The 20202-nt window shown below is 46.7% G+C and overlaps 2 protein-coding genes and 1 pseudogene across 2 annotated transcripts in view; all 3 read left to right on the forward strand.

The window, feature by feature from the left end:
- Positions 1–20202, forward strand: part of WDR33 (WD repeat domain 33) — a 325821-nt gene that overhangs the window by 168480 nt on the left and 137139 nt on the right. The window lies entirely within an intron of this gene.
- Positions 2280–12727, forward strand: POLR2D (RNA polymerase II subunit D). The gene is given in 4 exon segments (NM_001267787.1): positions 2280–2369; positions 6534–6714; positions 8960–9055; positions 11230–12727. Coding segments are annotated over 4 exon segments (429 nt in total). The 5' UTR covers positions 2280–2296; the 3' UTR covers positions 11309–12727.
- LOC106992534 (E3 ubiquitin-protein ligase ZFP91 pseudogene) lies at positions 12576–18306 on the forward strand (annotated as a pseudogene).

Consider the following 20202-nt stretch of genomic DNA (forward strand, 5'->3'; position numbering starts at 1 on the left):
TCTCTTCCTGCCGCTTATGCATTATTTCTACTCACACAGGTTCTGTATGCCCTGAAAAATTGGGGTGGGGGGGGGGAACTCCAATTTCAAAGCTATTGGAAAACAGAAAAGAGAGGTCTCCAGTTCACCATCAGTCCCTCAAGTTCCTGCTGCCAATCAGACCCCCTTCCCCCACTATGGCTATTCTGTGATCACATCCTGGCTCCCAACCAAAGAAATAACCCAGGGCGGATGACAGCTGGAATCTCTGGCTGGCAGTCCCACAGGCCTAAGCTCAAATCTTGGTCCTGCCATTTATAAGGCATTTCCCACTTTGTGACAGGACTGTGAATCTCTAAGGTAACCTGACCTTAGAGAAGTCATAGGGAAAAAGAGTAAACATAGTAAATGTTTTGCCCAGACCCCAACACATGGTGCAGTCGCTGGGCGGCTGTGGTTATCTGGCCTGTCACTCAGTGCTGGGTGTACAGGGGAACACCCGCAAGCATCAAACCCGCCGGTACCTTCAGCCTTTCCGAGCACGTGAAAGGGGGCGTGGACAGCCCTTGCGGTCTGGGCACGTTCCTTGGAGAAGCAGGACTGAAGCAAAGAGAGCATTCTCCGGAGGAGGGAACTTCTCAGGTGGAGGGAGACCACAGTGCGGGCACAGCAAGACGCCGTGGAGGAACCCTCGCAGGAGGTCAGGCTGCACAGGCCAGACAGGATTCCCAGGACAGCCTTCTAAAGGATTTCTTTTTTTTTAGTTTTAAAATTTTACTTTTTAATTTTTTAAAGCTTTTTTTTTTTTTTTTTTTTTTTTTTTTGAGACAGAGTCTCACTCTGTCGCCCAGGCTGGAATGCAGTGGCGCAATCTCGGTTCACTAAAACCTCCGCCTCAGCCTCCCGAGTAGCTGGGATTACAGGCGCCCGCCACCACGCCCCAGATTTTTTTTTTTTTTTTTTTTTTGTAGAGAGAGATTTCACCATGTTGGCCAGGCTGGTTTCAAACTCCTGACCTAAGGTGATCCGCCCGCCTCAGCTTCCCAAAGTACTGGGATTACAGGCGTGAGCCACCGCGCCTGGACTTTGCCTGTTTTTTTTTGGCCGGTCTCTCTCTCTTGCCCAGGCTGGAGTGCAGTGAGGCGATCATAGTTCACTGCATCCCTCAAGCGATACACCCGCCTAGGTCTCTCCAGTAGCTGGGACTACAGGCGCGCACCACAACGCCAGGCTAATTTTTGTATTTTTTAGAGAGGAGGTCTCACTATGTTGTCCAGGCTGGTCTTGAACTCTGGAGCTCAAGCGATCCTCCAGCTTCGGCCTCCCAAAGTGCTGGGATTTCAGGCGTGAACCACTGTGCCCGGCCCAATTCATTTGTTGTTAAATCAACAGAGTTTACAATATGACCTTCTAAACATTGTTGACTAATGAGCTAAGATATCGTTGACTAATAAGCTACGATTATTTCCTTTATTGTACAACCTTTCGTTTTCTCCAGTGTAGAAAACAGCATCATTTTTCATTTGCATTTCTTTTTTCTTTTTTAATATATTTTTTGAGATGGATTCTCACTCTGTCGTCCAGGCTGGAGTGCAGTGGCGCGATCTCAGCTCCCTGCAACCTCCGCCTCCCGGGTTCAAGCGAATCTTCTGCCTCATCCTTCCGAGTAGCTGGGATCACAAGCGCCCACCACCATGCCCGGCTAATTTTTGTATTTTTAGTAGAGATAGGGTTTCACCATTTTGGTCAGACTGGTTTCGAACTCCTGACCTCAGGTGATCCCGTCGCCTCGGCCTCCCAAAGTGCTGGGATTACAGGCGTGAGTCACTGTGCCCGGCCGTCATTTGCTTAATTTTCTATGCATCACCCAAATGTTCCAACAGACGTGTGGTAAAAGCCTCTGAATATCATTGTCCGCGTGCTCAGAAGTATTAGATAATCCATCACAAATGAATAAAATTTTAGAAGTGTAAGTCAGTGAAAGAAATTCGACCCGGCACGTTCGGAGTCGGCTGCCCTGCTCTCCATCAGCAGGCGTTCCTGCAGCTCATCTGACCCTCTCCGCCCAGAAAGGCCTAGGGACCTACCCCAGGACGTCTGCGCGGCGAGGCGCGAGGGAGGAGAGGGAGTGCAGGGCGGCCCTGGGCGGCGGGGAGCCTCCGGGACAACACCAGCAGGTCCCCTCGCTGCGCCCCGCCAGCCTCACACTCCCGGCCCCGCCCACCCCTCGGGGCCCCTCCCAAGACCACGCCCCTTCCGTGGCCGTTGCTCCGCGCTTCCGCTTCCGGCGGCGCTGGTGGTGGCGCGCGACTCAGCGATGGCAGCAGGTGGCGGCGATCCGCGGGCTGGCGACGTAGAGGAGGACGCCTCACAGCTCATCTTTCCTAAAGGTTGGGCTCGGGGCCGCCAGACTGCCCCGCGGCACTTCGCGTGGTCGCCGCAGGCCTGGCGTTATCCGCGCTTCGCCCAAGGCCTGGCCTCGGCGGCGGCTTGGGCAGACCCCCGCGCGGCGTAGGGCTGGGGAGGGAACGTGGACCTGGGAGTGGCCGCCTGGGCAACTGGGTTATTTTATGTGATAACAAACTGCGAAGTTCCGGGCGCTGGTGTCAAAGGTAAACAAAGCCGGAAACCCAGGTGGTGAGGACAGATTTTTAAACAGGGATAGAACGTTGCACTAGAGAGAAGAGTCCAGCGTGAACCGAACTCAACTTCGATTAGTACCGAACCTCTGGGCGTTTTAAAGGAGAGTTAGGGAATAAGGATGTGGTGAGCGGGGGCTCAGGGGAGTCGGGGAAGTGAGAAATGTAAAAAAGAGGGAAGAGGAGGGTCCGTGTGAACCCACCTTGGTTTGTTGACTGCAGCATCTATCGAAGTTAGGCCCCTACCCTCCCACCGAGGCGGAGAGACAGAGGCCTATTTTCAGCCGTTGGCTGGAACAAACAAATTATTTTGGCAGCCTCGAGTTTTCTCAGGCACGCAGTGGTTGGGAAGGGTATTCCTAGGGATGAGGGCCTCAAGACCTCAAGTGATCCATCCACCTTGGCCTCACAGAGCTGGCATTACAGGCGTGAGCCACCTCGCCCTGCATTTTTTTTTTTTTTTTTTTGAGGCAAGATCTCATTCTGCTACCCAGGTTGGAGTGCAGTGGTGTGATCACAGCTCACTGCAGCCTCAACCTTCCCAGGCTCAGGTAATCCTCCCACCTCACTTCAGCCCCTGGAGTACCTGGAACTACAAGTGCACACCACCACACCTGGCTAGTTTTTGTATTTTTTTTGTGGAGACAAGATTTCAGCATGTGGCCCAGGCTGGTCTTGAATTCCTGGGCTCAAGTGGTCTACCTGCCTTAGCTGCCTGAAGTGTTAGAAAGTACAGGTGTGAGCCACTGCACCGGGCCTATTAATGGTCGTGATGACGGAACCTTACTAAAATTTCCAGATGACATACTGGCCAAGGAATTGTTTTCCTTTTTTAGCAACAGGGATTAATTATGGCCATTGTTCTTTTTTTTTTTTTTTTTTTTTGAGACGGAGTCTCGCTGTGTCTCCCAGGCTGGAGTGCAGTGGCGCGATCTCGGCTCACTGCAAGCTCCGCCCCCTGGGTTCACGCCATTCTCCCGACTCAGCCTCCCAAGTAGCTGGGACTACAGGCGCCCGCTACCACGCCCGGCTAATTTTTTTGTATTTTTAGTAGAGACGGGGTTTCACCGTGTTAGCCAGGATAGTCTCCATCTCCTGAACTCGTGATCCACCCGCCTCGGCCTCCCAAAGTGCTGGGATTACAGGCTTGAGCCACCGCGCCCGGCCCATGGCCATTGTTCTTAAAATATTTGCACAAGAGAATAACATGCAGATCCCCTGATCTATTTCCTTTTGTTTCCAAATAAATTTTGTGTGTGTGTGTGTATGCTTTCACTTGAAAATGTTTATTGGAATTAGCCATGGGGAGAAGTCTTGGATTCCTCCTCTCTGTAGTTATACAAAAGTGTCTGAACTGCCTCCCCCATCCCCATTTTGTTGATGGCGAATCCTGGGAATGCCTCCCAAAAGCTCTGTGGTAGGTCTCAGACACCCCTTTCCTAGGCCCTCTGAGTTACAGTTTGGCTGCCTTGACCTTCCTTGGTTGAAGGGAGTGAGGGTAATGTATTAGTAGTACTTGAATATTGTTCTTAATGAGAAATAGGGACAGTTGACTAGTTTCCTGGTGGCCTAAAAGTTCCATTCCTTTCCATTTAACAAGTAATTTTGGTTTAGTGCAGAAAGGGAGGCATCTGTTTTGTTTTGTTTTGTTTTTTTGAGACAGAGTGTTTCACTCTTGTTGCCTAGGCTGGAGTGCAGTGGCACAATCTCGGCTCACCGCAACCTCCACCTCCTGGGTTCAAGCGATTCTCCTGCCTCAGCCTGAGTAGCTGGGATTACAGGCATGTGCCACCATGCCCGACTAATTTTTGTATTAGTAGAGATGGGGTTTCACCATGTTAGGCTGGTCTCGAACTCCTGACTTTAGGTGATTCACCTGACTTGGCCTCCCAAAGTGCTGGGATTACAGGCATGAGCCACGGCGCCCAGCCTGGGATGCATCTCTTAACATTGATTTTTCCAGGACCTGTAAAAGCATCAAAGTTCCAACACACCGATTTGTAACTGATTAGCTACTTCTTCCCTTTTTTGTTTTGGCCTGATGTCATTTGTTACTGTCGCTTCAGAGTTTGGAGGTCCTGCAGTCCTGATATATAATGCCTTTTCCTCTACTCATTGCTGTGAGGCAGTAGTTTCTTCTGTACCTACAGTGCCTCAGTGTTAAAGATTAAAAGAAGTAAAGTTCCTGGTATACAAATAGGCACTCACTGTAGTACATCCCCTGTTATAGGCTGGAAGACAGAAAAAGGTGTTCTGAGGTTTTTGTTTAAACTCTCCTGCCCTCAGGTAGAAAATAGCTTTTGGTTACCTATTTTTTTTATTTAGATTTTAATTTTATTTCAATAGTGCTCCAGCTGTATTGGTAGCCTATTATATTCAGTAGCAATGAGTACCTTTCAAATAAAAATAGACTTTCCTCCTGACCTACCACTTAAACTGTCTGTGTTGTGAAAGGAGAATGAGGCTCTTGTCAGTTACCCGGCTTGAGAATTGGGAAGGCGTTACTCTGAGGGAGGTGTTAGTGATTTCCCCGATAATAAACAGACCTATAGCACGTGTAAATGTGAAATTGCAAGTCATTCTGGCTTTTCCTCACTGTTGCTTCCTTTTCGGTGAGGGATTATAAACATGAATTCGTGTTTATGAATGGTTCCTGCTCTAGGGGAATTCACTGTTAAGAGAAGGACAGATAAAAACGATCTCTAATATTTTGAGATAAACATCAGGAACATAAGATCCTGCAGGAACATAAGGGAGAGAGTGATTTTCCCAAGGGGTAACAGCATTTTTTAACAGAACTATTCTAGAAGTGTAGAAGGTAGCCATATATTATGAAAAGGGGCCATGGGTTTCTTTTTCTCTCAAACCTAATTCTTAAAAATTGCTTATAACATTTGTGTGGGTACAAAAATAGATTTGGGGGTACATTATTAATGTTTATTTCTAGACATTTGGCTCTTTTTAACACGTAACAATTCTTAAAATTGAGAGTATAATACTAGCATTATCGAAGTAGGAAGATGATGAGCTGATGCAGGCTAGAGGGCAGTAATTGTCAGTGTACTCTTGAAATCAGTAACTAGGCTATATGTGTCACTACTTAGTAGCATGTCTAGGTCAGGTTTTTGGTGTCAGAATCTAGTTCAGACAAGCTAAATGTTAGTGTCTCGTGAACTCCACTTTGCCTTGTGATATGTAACTGTGGGTGAATGTAAAGATGTGAGTAGCTGCAGCCATAAAAAAGAACGAGATCCCAGCCTTGGCAGCACGGCGAAACCCCCGTCTCTACCAAAATCATACAGGGCGTGGTGGTGCGTGCCTGCAGTCCAGCTACCTGGCAGGCTGGGGTGGGGGTGGGGGGTCACCTGAGCTCAGGGAGGTCAAGGCTAGTGTGAACTGTATTCATGCCACTACACTCCAGCCTGGGTGACAGATTGAGACCCTGTTTCCAAAAAAAAAATAAAAGAACGAAATCATGTCTTTTGTAGCAACATGGATGGAGCTGGAGGCATTCACTTAAGCAATTAACACAGGAACAAAAAACCAAGTACCTCACATTCTTATAAGTGGGAGTTAAACCTTGAATACATATGAACAGAAGGGAACAACAGACACTGAGGCCTAGTTGAGGGGGTGGATGGTGCGGATTGAAAAACTACCTGTCAGTACTATGCTTATCACTTGGATGACAAAATGGTCTGTTCACCAAACCCTCACAACACCCATTTCCCCTGTATTACAGACCTGCACATGTACCCTGAACCTAAAATAACAGTTCGAAAAAAAGTAGATGTGGGGTAGGAAACCCCTGGATCTCTGCAGGGAGATCATTGTGCATTCAGATGCACAATGAACATTTAGAAGCAAACTTTTGAAGGAGTATTTTCAGCTGCCATTTATGCTTCTCACAAATAGAGTTTGAAACAGCTGAGACACTTCTAAATTCAGAAGTTCATATGCTTCTGGAACATCGAAAGCAACAGAATGAGAGTGCAGAGGATGAACAGGAACTCTCAGAAGTCTTCATGAAAACATTAAACTACACAGCCCGTTTCAGTCGTTTCAAAAACAGAGAGACCATTGCCAGTGTTCGTAGGTGAGTGCTAAAAGAAAGTTTTTATTAATCCAAACCGTTGGACAACTGCATGTGGACTGCTGTCCCCTCCCCCTTTCCCAGGTGTCACCTGTGAATTTAAGTAAAATAATGTTGGGCTGGGCATGGCGGCTCACACCTATGCTCCTAGCACTTTGGGACATTGAGGCAGCAGATCACTTGAGGCCAGATGTTCAAGACCAGCCTGGTCAACATAGCAAAAACCTGTCTCTACTAAAAATGCAAAAATTAGCTGGGTGTGATGGTATACACCATGAATCCCAGCTACTCAGGAGGCTGAGGTGGGAGAATCGCTTGAACCTGCAGGCCAAGGTTGCAGTGAGCCGAGATTGCGCCACTGAACTCCAGCCTGGGTAACTTAGAAGACCAAAATTTCAGCCAAGTGTGGTGGCTTACACCTATAATCCACACTTTGCGGGGCTGAGGTGGACCAGTCTCTTGAGGCCAGAAGTTCAAGACCAGCATGGGCAACATGGTGAAACTCCTGTCCCTACAAAAAAAATACAAAAATTAGCCAGGTGTAGTGGCAGGTACCTGTGGTCCTAGTTACTTGGGAGGCTGAAGTGGGAGGATCATGTGAGCCCGGGAGGTTAGGCTTTAGTGAACTGTGATTGTACCACTTTACTCCAGTCTGGGAACAGATTCAAATATGACTCTGTCGTATTTTATATAAGTCCAGTATGTGTGATCCAAATGGTACTGTTAGTGGGGAAGTAAGGTTTTTTCGTTATTTTTTTGTAGCGATGGGGAGACTTACTGTGTTGCCTAGGCTGGTCTCAAACTCCTGGCCTCAATTGATCTCCCACCTTAGCCCCCCAAAATGCTGGGATTGGCCGGGTGCGGTGACTCACGCCTGTAATTCCAGCACTTTGGGAGACCGAGATGGGCAGATCACTTGAGGTCAGGAATTCGAGACCAGCCTGACCAAAATGGTGAAATCTCGTCTGTACTAAAAATACAAAAATTAGCTGGGCGTGGTAGCGCACACCTGTAGTCCCAGCTACTTGGGAGCCTGAGAAAGGATAATTGCTTGAACCTGGGAGGTGGAGGTAGCAGTGAGCCAAGATCGTGCCACTGCACTCCAGCCTGGGTGGCAGAGTGAGACTCCATCTTAAAAAAAAAAAAGACTCGATCTCAAAAAAAAAAAAAAGCACTTGAATTAGAAGTAAGCCACCATGTCCAGCCTATATATATATATGTGTATATATATAATTTTTTTTGATAACAGTATTTGTACATATGTGTGAGGTACACGTGATATTTTGTTACTTAGAATGTGTAATGAGTATGTTAGGGTGTTTAGGGTGTTGATCATTTCTATGTATTAGGAACAGTTCAAGTCTTCTCCCCTAGCTATTTTTATTTTCTGTATTTATTCATTTATTTTAGAGACAGGGTCTCACTATGTTGCCCAGGCTGAGATGTCTTGAACTTCTGGACTCGAGTGATCCTCCTGCCTTGGCCTCCTCCCAAAGTGCTAGGGTTACAGGCATGAGCTGCTAAGCCCGACCTCCTCTACCTTTTTTTTGTTTTGTTTCATTTTGATTTGAGACAGTCTCACTTCATCACTCAGATTGGAGTGGTGCAATCTTGGCTCACTTCTACCTCTGCCTCCCAGGTTAAAGCAGTTCTCATGCCCCAGCCTCCCATGTAGCTGAGACTACAGACATATACCACCACACCCGGCTGATTTTTTTTTTTTTTGAGATGGAGTCTAGTTCTGTCACCCAGGCTAGGGTGCAGTGGCGTGATCTTGGCTCACTGCGACCTCTGCCTCCCGGGTTCAAGTGATCTTGCCTCAGCCTCCTGAGTAAGCTGGGTTTACCGGTGCCCACCACTGCACCCAGCTAATTTTTGTATTTTTAGTAGAGATGAGGTTTCACTGTGTTGGCCAGGCCAGGCTGGTGATCTGCCCGCCTCGGCCTTCCAAAGTGCTGGGATTACAGGCATGAGCCACTGAGCCTGGCCAATTTTTGTATTTTTAGTAGAGACGGGGTTTTGCCGTGGTGCTCAGGCTGGTCTAGAACTCCTCACGTCAAGTGTAGCCCACCTTGGCCTCTCAGAGTGCTAGAATTAGAGATGCGAGCCATGACACCTGGCCGTCTAGCTATATTTAAATACTGGCTACATTTGATCCCTTTTTTCCTGTTGATTATTCTTTTGATTTTTGTTGTTTCTTTGTTTTTGATTTTTTTGTTTTGATTTTTTTTTTTTTCCTTTTGATTAGCTTGCTACTCCAGAAAAAGCTTCACAAGTTTGAGTTGGCCTGTTTGGCCAACCTTTGCCCAGAGACTGCTGAGGAGTCCAAGGCTCTAATCCCAAGGTTAGTACCAGTTGTGATAAGTTCTCTGTATACTGGATAAATTCCTACAAATAGAATTGGTGTGTCTAAAATGTGTATGCATTATATATTTGGATACATGATTGCCAATATTAAATGAAAGTGCCTTTTTTGTTCAATATTTCAAAGCACGTTTCCTGCTTATTAACAGTGTGTGAGAATGATGGTTTTATACCACACCAAGTGAGAGCAAAAATCTGAAACAGCTGGAACTTCCGTACGCTGATGGTAGGGGTGTGAGTGTTAATTACAACAGTCATTTTGGAGAGCAATTTGGCTGTGTCTGGTAAAGATGAATATACTCCATGTTCCAAATATCCATTCCTGATACATATCTCAAAGGTAACTCACACAAGTTTACAAGGAGACGTATATTCTAGTGTTCATTGCTGCACTGTTTTGTTTCTGCTTTTGTTTTTAGTAGACATGGGGTTTCACCATGTTGGCCAGGCTGGTCTCAAACTTCCGGCCTCAAGTGATCTGCCCACTTTGACCTCCCAAGGTGCTGGGATTACAGGCATGAGCCTCAGTGCCCGGCCTCATGCTGCACTGCTAATGATAGCAGAAATTTGATCATCTCTTAGTCAATAAGAAAGTGGATAAATGAATCGTTGTATAGTCACACAATGTTTATTGTACGGCAGTGAAAACAGTCAGTGAACTAGAACCACGTGGAATATCAACATGTCAGAATGAATTCTGAGGAAAAATGGCAGAAGGATAAACACAGTGTGGTGCCATTTCTTATAAAGTCTGAAACTGTGCTGCATATTACTTACGTATCCATAAATGTGTAGTAAGTATAAAATATGTATGGCAAAACAAATTTTTAAAAAAAGGTATGGCAATGATAAATACTAAATTGAGGATGGTGGTTATTTCTGGGGAAGGAGGGAAGGTATTGGTCTAGGAAAGTAACACAGCCATCCACTTTCCTGCTTATTAAAGAACTCTGGGCCGGGTGCAGTGGCTCATGCCTGTAATCCCAGCACTTTGAGAGGCCAAGGCAGGTGGATCCCAAGGTTAGGAGGTCGAGACCATCCTGGCCAACATGATGTGACTCCATCTCTACTAAAATACAAAATTAGCTGGGCATGGCGGTATGTGCCTGTCGTCCCTGCTACTTGGGAGGCTGAGGTAGGGGAATCACTTGAACCCAGGAGGTGGAGGTTGCAGTGAGCCAAGATTGCGCCACTGCACTCTAGCTTGGCAACAGAGCGACACTCCATCTCAAAAAAAAAGAACTCTGGCCAGGTGTGGTGACTCACTCCTGTCATCCCAGCACTTTGGGAGGTTGATACCATTAGAAAACATGAAGACAGTAAGTGAAAAATGCAGGGCTGGGTGTGGTGGCTCATGCCTGTAATCCTAGCCGTTTGGGAGGCTGAGGCAGGAGGATCACCTGAAGTCAGGAGTTGAAGACCAGCCTGGCCAATGGTGAAACCCCGTCTCTACTAAAAATATAAAAATTAGCTGGGTGAGGACTGGGCGTGGTGGCTTACGCCTGTAATCCCACCACTTTGGGAGGCCTAGGCAGGTGGATCATGAGGTCAGGAGATCAAGACCATCCTGGCTAACACAGTGAAACCCCATCTCTACTAAAAATACAAAAAATTAGCTGGGCATGGTGTCGGGCGCCTGTAGTCCCAACTACTTGGGAGGCTGAGGCAGGAGAATGGTGGGAACCCAGAAGGCGGAGCTTGCAGTGAGCCAAGATTGCGCCACTGCACTCCAGCCTGGGTGACAGAGCAAGACTCCGTCTCAAAAAAAATTAGCTGGGTGTGGTGTCAGGCGCCTGTAATCCCAGGTACTTGGTAGGCTGAGGCAGGAGAATCACTTGAACCCGGGAGGCGGAGGTTTCAGTGAGCCAAGATCATGCCACTTCACTCTAGCCTAGGGGACAAGAGCGAAACTCCGTCTCAAAGGAAAAAAAACCTGTAAGTCAAGTGGGGCTAACTGTACAGGTATATTTTTTATACTTTTTATCTTTTATGCGTTTGAAATATTTTGTAATGTTTTATCAGGAAAAGTGGAAAAGAAATACAGATGAAAGGTGAAGGTGTTAGAGATGTGGGCAGTAGATTAGCACGCCTCAAAGAAGAGCGTGGGGAAATTGCCAGTTGCCAAATCACTCATTTCTTTTCGTTTTCTTGTAGCTTGGAGGGACGGTTTGAAGATGAGGAGCTGCAGCAGATTCTTGATGATATCCAGACAAAGCGCAGCTTTCAGTATTAATCTCCAAACATCGCTGCTGCTCAGAGAAACCGCGTCCGCAGGCGTAACACCACCTTCCCAGGCTCTGGCTGACTTGCATGGAAATGCTGTTGCAGAGGACAGTTGAGAATTCCTTTGGAGAAAACAGCCCGGCTCGGCGTGGGGTTAGGTTGCTGTTTCAAATAACTCATAGGCCCAGGACATGGAATCTTGGAGCAGCCTTGTGCAGTGGCTGCCAGTGGCTTCCTGAACATGCCTCTGGGAAGTGTGAGATGGGGCCACACTACTGACTACCTCATTCATGGTTTTTGGCCTCCACATCATCTTTTTTCTTAATATTTCATGTTTTAATTTCAGTGCGTTTATACTTTTTGAAACTAGACCAGAATATAGTAGACTTTATAGAGAAAGACCAGTTTCACCTAGATGCTAAAGGAAGAATTAAACAACTGTTATTGTTTGAAATCCTTTTCTTTTTCTTTTCTTTTCTTTTAAATGGAGATAGGGTCTTAACTCTTACCCAGGCTGGAGGAGTGTAGTCATACAGTCATGGCTCACTGAAGCCTGGACCCCCCTGCCTCAGCTTCCCAAATAACTGGGGCCAAAGGTGTGCACCACCACTCTCAGCTAGTTTCTAAAATTCTTTATAGAGATGGGGTTTTACTGTGCTGCCTAGACTGGTCTTAAACTCCTGGGCTCAAGTGATCTGCCTGCCGTGGCCTCCCAAACTGATGAGATTAGAGGCATGAGCCACCACATCTGGCCTGAAATTCTGAAGGGATGAGAGTGTCGACAGAGCATGTTGGCATCATTGTGGCTAACCTGGGAGGCGGAAGAAGCATGCCATGGGCAGTGTTGACGAGTATTGTGGAGCTCAGAGTCCCTTGAGGTAGATGGCTACTTTGCCTTTCTTCTTGAACTGTCTTGCAGAATGTGGATTTGGGGTGAGTGGTCTTGAAGGACTCATTTAGTCACCCTCAAATTAAGATTTTTACTTCATCTTTCTTGGGCCTACACCTCCAAGGTAAGAAACAATGGTCATGCCAAAGAGGTTTGCAACTAGGTGTGCACTGTTCACTGCAGCCTATTTGTTGCATGAACTGTGGTCGTTGTGTGCCCAATGACAAGGCTATTAAGAAGTTCATCATTTGAAACATAGAGGCCGCAGCAGTCAGCGATGGTTCTGAAGTGAGCATCCTGGAAGCCTGCGTACTTCCCAGGCTGGATGTGAAGCTACATTACTGTGTGAGTTGTGCCACTCGCAGCACGGTAGTCAGGAATCGAGCTTATGAAGCCCACAAGGACCGAACACCTCCACGCCAGTGTAGACCTGCAGGTGCTGCCCCGTGCCCCCACCAAAGCCCATATAAGGAGCGGAGTTGTTAAGGACTGAAGAAAAACTATTCTCTGGAGAAAAATAAAATTGCAATGAAAAATTTTTTTTTTTTAATTTCATAGGCCAGGCGTGAAGTTCTGAACACTTTGAAGTCTGCAATTACGAGTGATCCAGTCTAAGCCTCTGGCTTGCTACTTAGCAATAGGTGCTTTATGATGGGCTGGTTCAGGAGGAGGGAGTCAGCCACTCTTGAGCCACTGCAGTGAAGTCACTTGATCTCAGTCTAGGGGAAAACACTTTAATAGGTAAACATTCTAGCTTTGATTTTTCTGAGGGGAATACACGTGTTTTCAATTTTGGGGTTTTTCTTTGGGGCACTTGCTTGACTCTGTATGAACTTGTGATCCAAAGAAAAAGGAGAAAGAACAATGTTGGCTTTTAAAGTCAGGATGGTTTTATGTTTGCTATGAAATAAGGCAAAAATAAAAAATTCTTATTTTTATTTTTATTTATTTATTTTTTTGAGATAGAGTCTGGCTCTGTCGCCCAGGATGGAGTGCAGTGGTACAATCTTGGCTCACTGCAACCTCTGCCTCCCAGGTTGAAGTGATTCTCCTGCCTCAGCCTCCCAAGTAGCTGGGACTACAGGCACCTGCCACCATGCCCGGCTAATTTTTTGTGTTTTTAGTAGAGACAGGGTTTCACCATGTTCGCCAGGCTAGTCTTGAACTCCTGACAAGTGATCCTCCCGCCTCAGCCTCCCAAAGTGCTGGGATTACAGGCGTGAACCACCGCACCTGGCCAATCTTTTTATCCTTGAACAACTTCCCTTCTTTGAACCTCATTGGTGTTCTCAATTATGAAATATGGATAATAATAGTATTTGCCCCATGGATATTTTGAGAAGGTTGAAAAACAAGAGCCTAGAAATGTCTGACATATAGTATGTTCCAGTAAATGTTCACTATTAGCTTCTCAGGCAGGTGAGCTAGTATAGATAGATGATTAAGTCAGCTTGCTTCATAGAAATTAGTGCAAGAATTTGGTAGCCTACCAACTGACAGTATCAAACTTAGAAAATAAATGAAATTGGGCCGGGTGTGGTGGCTCACCCCTGTAATCCCAGCACTTTCAGAGGCTGAGGCAGGCGGATCACCTGAGGTTGAGAGTTTGCGACCAGCCTGACCAACATAGAGAAGCCCCATCTCTACTGAAGATACAAAATTAGCGGGGCGTGGTGGCGCATGCCTGTAATCTCAGCTACTCTGGAGGCTGAGGCAGGAGAATTGCTTGAACCTGGGAGGCAGCGGTTGTGGTGAGCCAAGATTGCGCCATTGTACTCCAGCCTGGGCAACAAGAGCAAAACTTTGTCTCCAAAAAAAAAAAGTCTGGGCGCGGCGGCTCACACCTGTAATCCCAGCACTTTGGGAGGCCGAAGTGGGTGGATCATGAAGTCAGGAGATCGAGACCATCCTGGCCAACATGGTGAAACCCTGTCTCTACTACAAATATAAAAATTAGCCAGGCGTGGTGGCGGGCACCTGTAATCCCAGCTACTTGGGAAGCTGAGGCAGGAGAATCGCTTGAACCTGGGAGGTGGAGGTTGCAGTGAGCCAAGATCACGCCACTGCACTGCAGCCTAGGCAACAAGAGAGAGATTCCGTCTTGAAAAAAATAAATAAATATAATAAAAAGCAGCTCATACTAGGGAATTACTTGGTACAGCAACCTCATGCTGTTATAGATTAAAAGCCTGGTCAGCTATTCTGCTAGACAGTCAAATATTGTCTGCAGGGCTGGACAGCATATTGCTATTGAAAATAGCTACTAGGAGACCTTGCGCAATCTGTGAAACATTGTTAGGCTCGTACTATGTAAAAATCAGGAAAATTTGGGAACATACTGATATAACAAAAGATGGGTTGTCAAACCCTCACTTCACCAGAAAGCTAAATTAACCAGATAAGTCTTTCTGAAAGTTTTAGTGTCTTAGTTTGTTACGGTGCTATACCAGAATACCTTAGACTGGGTAACCTATAAATAATAGGAATTTATTTCTCACAGTTCTGGAGGCTGGCAAGTGCAAGATCCAGGTGCTGCTACGTTCAGTGTCTGGCACGGGCGGCTTTCTGGTCCAAGATGGTGCCTTTTTTCGGCATCTTCCGTAGGAAATGAACACTGTCCTTATGATAGAAGGGTTGGAAGGACCAGCCTTTTTGTTTGTTTGTTTGTTTTTTGATACAGCAGGGTCTTGCTCTGTTGCCCAGGCTGGAGTGCAGTGGCATGGAGTGCAATGGCGTGATTAATGTTCACTGTAGCCTCAACCTCCCGGGCTCCAGCGACCCTCCCACCTCAGCCTCTTGGATAGCTGGTACCACAGGCACGAGCTACCATGCCTGGCTAATTTTTTTATTTTCTGTAGAGATGGGGTTTCGCCATGTTGCCCAGGCTGGTCTTGAATTCTTGACCTCAAGCAGTCCACCTGTTTCCACCTCCCAAATGCTGAGATTACAGGCATGAGTCACTGTGTCTGACCTGCAGCCTCTTTTATGAGTGCATTAATCCCCTTCATGAGGGATGTTCTCTCATTACTTACTCACCTGCTAAAGACCCCACCTCTTAATACTACATCAGTGATGAGTTCAATGTATGAGTTGGGTGGGAGGAGGCACATTCAGACCATGGCATCTAGTCATTCTGGTTTTATTAAAATTTATTAGACTTGAGGCATGAAAAAGAGCATGCTAGATCGGACTTCAGCATCGATGAGCTGCCTTAGTAATACTGTAACAAAAAGCACTAAATATGCCAGTGGTGTGAGAGAATATTTTTACGGAAAATTTTATACTTACAGAAAATTTGGAAAGACTAGTACATTGATACCTGTGTGTTCACCACCTTGATGTAACGGATAACATGCTATTTGCTTTATATGTATTTCATTGCTAGGAATCATTTGAAAGCAGTCAATATGATACTTCATTCTGAAATTCTGAAATAAGTATGCATTTTGAAAATATAGTTTCCTCTATAACGGGCACTATAGCACTTAGGAACATGGACAAGTATTTCATGCTATTGAATATCCGGTTCATATTGAAGTTTTCCTTGGGGAGAGTTCTGGATCAAAGGTCAGTCCCAGTAGTGGTGTAGTTTAGTTGTCCTTGGGTCTAACCTAACAATGGCGGTGAAAAATATTAAGGAAATATCTGTGGTTACAGCTCTCGGGTTTCTGGAACAATCTTTGACTCGATAAAAGCCCCTGTTTGCAGCTCCTGAATGGAAGATGGGACTAGAGAGACGGCAGGTCCTGGGTAGATTCTGATCAGCATTTGCACTTACACCTGGCTCTCCTGTCTTCGCCAGTGGAAGAGCAGTTTGGAACTAAGCAAGGAGAATGCACATTCGATGACAGCAGAGTGGGGGCAGATCTGCTCGAGTCCATCAGACGTGGAGCAGGTTCAAAGCAGCCGTGTGAGCCTCCCTTCCATTGTGTGGCGCTGCATACTTACCAGCAAATGTTTAGTGAGCCCCCATTTTGAGTCACGTGAATGTGGAGCTACAAGGAGAAACAAGAATGCCTGAAATTAAATAATTTGAGGAGAGAGCTTCATGGGATAGGGGTGAGGGAAACAGCCTAGGAGACAACGGGGAATTGTGAAAGATTGACAAGCCAAAGCTGTCAGACAACTTCCTTTGAGATGGGCACATTCCATACCTGAACTGTCCAGTGTACTAGCCACTGACTGCATGGAGCTTCTGCATATGGTAGGCTAATGACTTAGGAGCTGGATTTTAAGTTTAAATTTTATTTTTCAGATAGTCTTCCTCTGTCAACCAGGATGGAGTGCAGTGGCACAATCCCGGCTCACTGCAACCTCCACCTCCAAGGTTCAAACGATCCTCCTGCCTTAGCCTCCTGAGTAGCTGGGATTATAGGCACCCGCTACCACACTCAGCTAATTTTTGTATTTTTTTTTAGTAGAGACAGGGTTTCACCATGTTAGCCAGGCTGGTCTTGAACTCCTCACCTCAGGTGATCTGCCTGCCTTGGCCTCCCAAAGTACTGGGATTATAGGTGTGAGGCACCACGCCCAGCCATAAGTTTAAAATTCTCATAGTCACATGTGGTGGGTGGCTAATGTATTGGACAGTGCAGCTCTTAGCTACCAGCAATGCCCTGCAGGGCACTGAGATCGAAATTAATTTCAGCAAGATGAACAATGCCTACAAGAGCAGCAGCGGCAACAGGAACGTTATCAGATTTAATAACAATTGAGATCCCCCAAATTCTGAGATCTAAAGATGCATGTTACTTTCACTGAATCCTGTGTTTCTATGTACCCTAAATTCTGGTTTTAGAAGTCTGCCTCTTTGGCCAAGGCGGCTCCGGACGAGGCCCCCAACAACAGCGCCCTGAGGTGGCAGCGGTGGTGCCTGCGGGGACCACTAGCAGCCGCGGGCTGAGGGGAGGTCGGGACCCAGGCAGGGCCACTGTATCCCACCAGAGGAAGGCCAAGTATCCCTGTGGGGGAGGAGCAGTCCCCACGCCAGGCCTCCCAATGTCCCCAGGTCTCAAAATCCCCATCTCCCGTTCAGGGCAAGAAGAGTCCGCAACTCCTATGCCAACAACTGATAAAGATCCCAAAGAAGAAAAAGAGGCAGATGACTGTGCCCTGTTTCAGGAAGTTTACATTGCTGCATCCAGACCTAGCCGGGGGTGGCGCAGTAGGAGCAGGACATGTGTTTCTCCTCATGTGATACAGAGAACACCTGAAGCTCTCAGTGCAAGACCGGTTCATTGCAGCTCATCTGCAAATCAGAACCAAATACAGACCAACTTGATTATGATGTTCGAGAAGCATCAGTCTCCAGGTGGCATTAGCAAGGAGGAAGAATCAGTGAGGAGGAGATGCCATTCGAAGATGACCCAAGAGATGAGACCTACAAGCCCCTCTTAGAAAGGGAGACCCCAAAGCCACGCGAAAATCAGGGAAGGTGAAAGGAGAGAAGGAGAAGAAGGAAATTAAAGCGGAAGTAGAGGTAGAGGTAAAAGAAGAGGAGAATGAAATTAGGGAGGATGAGGAACCTCCGAGGAAGAGAGAAAGAAGATGGAAAGATGGCAAAAGTCCACATTTACCCAGAAGGAGAAAAAAAGCCTCCAACCCAATATGTCCATTGTGAGATGGAAGGATGTGGAACTGTCCTTGCCCATCCTGGCTATTGGCAGCACCATGTTAAATAGCATTTGTTGAAAAAAAATATGTGTGTCTCCATCCCTCCTGTGGACGACTCTGTAGGCTCCAGAAGCAACTTCTATGACATGACAAACATCATACAGATCAAAAGGATTTTATATCTGTGAATACTGTGCTCAGGCCTCCAAGAGTTCCCACAATCTGGTAGTGCACCAGATGATTCACATTGGCGAGAAGCCATTATCACAGTGTGAGATCTGTAAATTTACTTCTCGACAAAAGGCATCTCTTAATTGGCACATAAAGAAGCATGAGGCCGGGTGCCGTGGCTCATGCCTATAATCTCAGCACTTTGGGATATCAAGGCGGGTGGATCACCTGAGGTCAGTTGGAGACCACCCTGGCCAACACGGTGCAACCCCGTCTGTACTAAAAATACAAAAATTAGCCGGGCGTGGTGGTCCATGCCTGTAGTCCCAGCTACTCTGGGGGCTGAGATGGGAGAACTGCTTGAACCCACGAGGCAGAGGTTGCAGTGAACCGGGATCGTGCCACTGCACTTCAGCCTGGGTGACAGAGTGAGACTGTGTCTCAAAAAGATACATAATTACAGCCAGGTACAGTGGCTCATGCCTGTAATCCCAGCACTTTGGGAGGCTGAGGTGGGCAGATCATGAGGTCAGGAGATGGAGACCATTCTGGCTAATGTGGTGAAACCCTGTCTCTACTAAAAATACAAAAAATTAGCTGGGCATGGTGGTAGGTGCCTGTAGTCCCAGCTACTGGGGAGGCTGAGGCAGGAGAATGGCATGAACCTAGGAGGCAGAGCTTGCAGTGAGCCGAGATTGTGTCACTGCACAGCACTCTGTCCCAAAGTGCTGATAGGAGCCACTGCGCCCAGCTGATAACCTGTTTTCTAATTAATTTTGCCTTTTCAGTGGGCATAGAACCTGTGTGTTGAATTTCAGTCTGGGCGCCATGGCTCATGCCTATAATTCCAGCACTTTCAGAGGCTAAGGCAGGAGTATTGCCTGAGCCTAGGAGTTATGAGACCAGCCTGGGAAGCATAGCAAGACCCCATCTGATTAAAAAACAAAAAGAACGAAAGGAAGACAGAAGGAGGAAAACCCAACACCTTCACCTTTTAGGTTTCCAATATTTATATTTTGTAATGCCCTACACAGGGATACTTCCAGATTCACAGGCTGATGTCTTTGTAAATTCAGACCAACTTGTGTTTCCCAAGTCATATAAACACCCTGAGACCACGCATGTCCCAAATGCGTTCTCTTTATTAATACAGAGTTTAACACATCTTCATATTCAAAGGGAACTGGAAGTTATCAGGTATTTGAAAACCAATACTTTTTAAACTCAGCAGTGACAGAAGAAATAAACGATGGAAAGACTTGATCATGTAAAAATTTAAAACTTCAAAGTCACTTTTTTTTTGGAGATGGCCTTGCTCTGTTGTCCAGGCTGGTCTATGAACTTGTGGGAAACCACCCATTTCGATCTCCCAAAGTCCTGGGATTACAGGCATGAGCCATTGCATGCGACCAAAATCACTAACATTTTAGGAAGTCAATAGACTGTCTAAAGATTTGATAAGATGTATAGCAGAGAACACAGACAAGGGTGAAGATATTTATTTGTGGCTGGGCGCAGTGGCTCACACCTGTAATCCCAGCACTTTGGGAGGCCAAGGCGGGCGGATCACCCTGAGGTCAGGAGTTCGAGACCAGCCTGGCCAATATGGCAAAACCTGGTCTGTACTGAAAAATACACAACTTAGCCAAGGCGTGATGGTGGGCACCTGTAATCCCAGCTACTTGGAAGGCTGAGGCATAGAATTGCTTTAACCCGGGAGGTGGAGGTTACAGTGAGCCATTGTATTCCAGCCTGGGCGACAGAGAGAGACTCCATCTCCCCGCTCAAAAAAAAAAAAAAAAAAAAAAAAAAAAGATGTGGGCCAGGTACAATGGCTCACGTCTGTAATCCCAGCACTTTGGGAGGCCAAGACGGGAAGATCATAATGTCAGGAGTTCGAGACCAGCCTGGCCAACATAGTGAACCCTGTCTGTACTAAAAATACAAAAAATTAGCTGGGCATGGTGGCCATGCCTATAATCCCAGCTACTCGGGAGGCTGAGGCAGGAAGGCAGAGGTTGCAGTGAGCTGAGATCACGCCTTTGCACTCTAGCCCAGGCGACAGTGCAAAACTCCTTAAAAAAATAAAAGATGTATATATCAAGACCTCGGCTGGGCACCGTCGTTTATGCCTGTAATCCCAGCACTTCAGGAGGCCAAGGCAGGAGGATTGCTTGTGGCCAGGAGTTCAAGACCAGCCTGAGCAACATAGTAAGACCCCATCTCTACAC

Source organism: Macaca mulatta, chromosome 12, assembly GCF_049350105.2.
Source record: "Macaca mulatta isolate MMU2019108-1 chromosome 12, T2T-MMU8v2.0, whole genome shotgun sequence".
Classification (NCBI taxonomy): Eukaryota; Metazoa; Chordata; class Mammalia; order Primates; family Cercopithecidae; genus Macaca; species Macaca mulatta.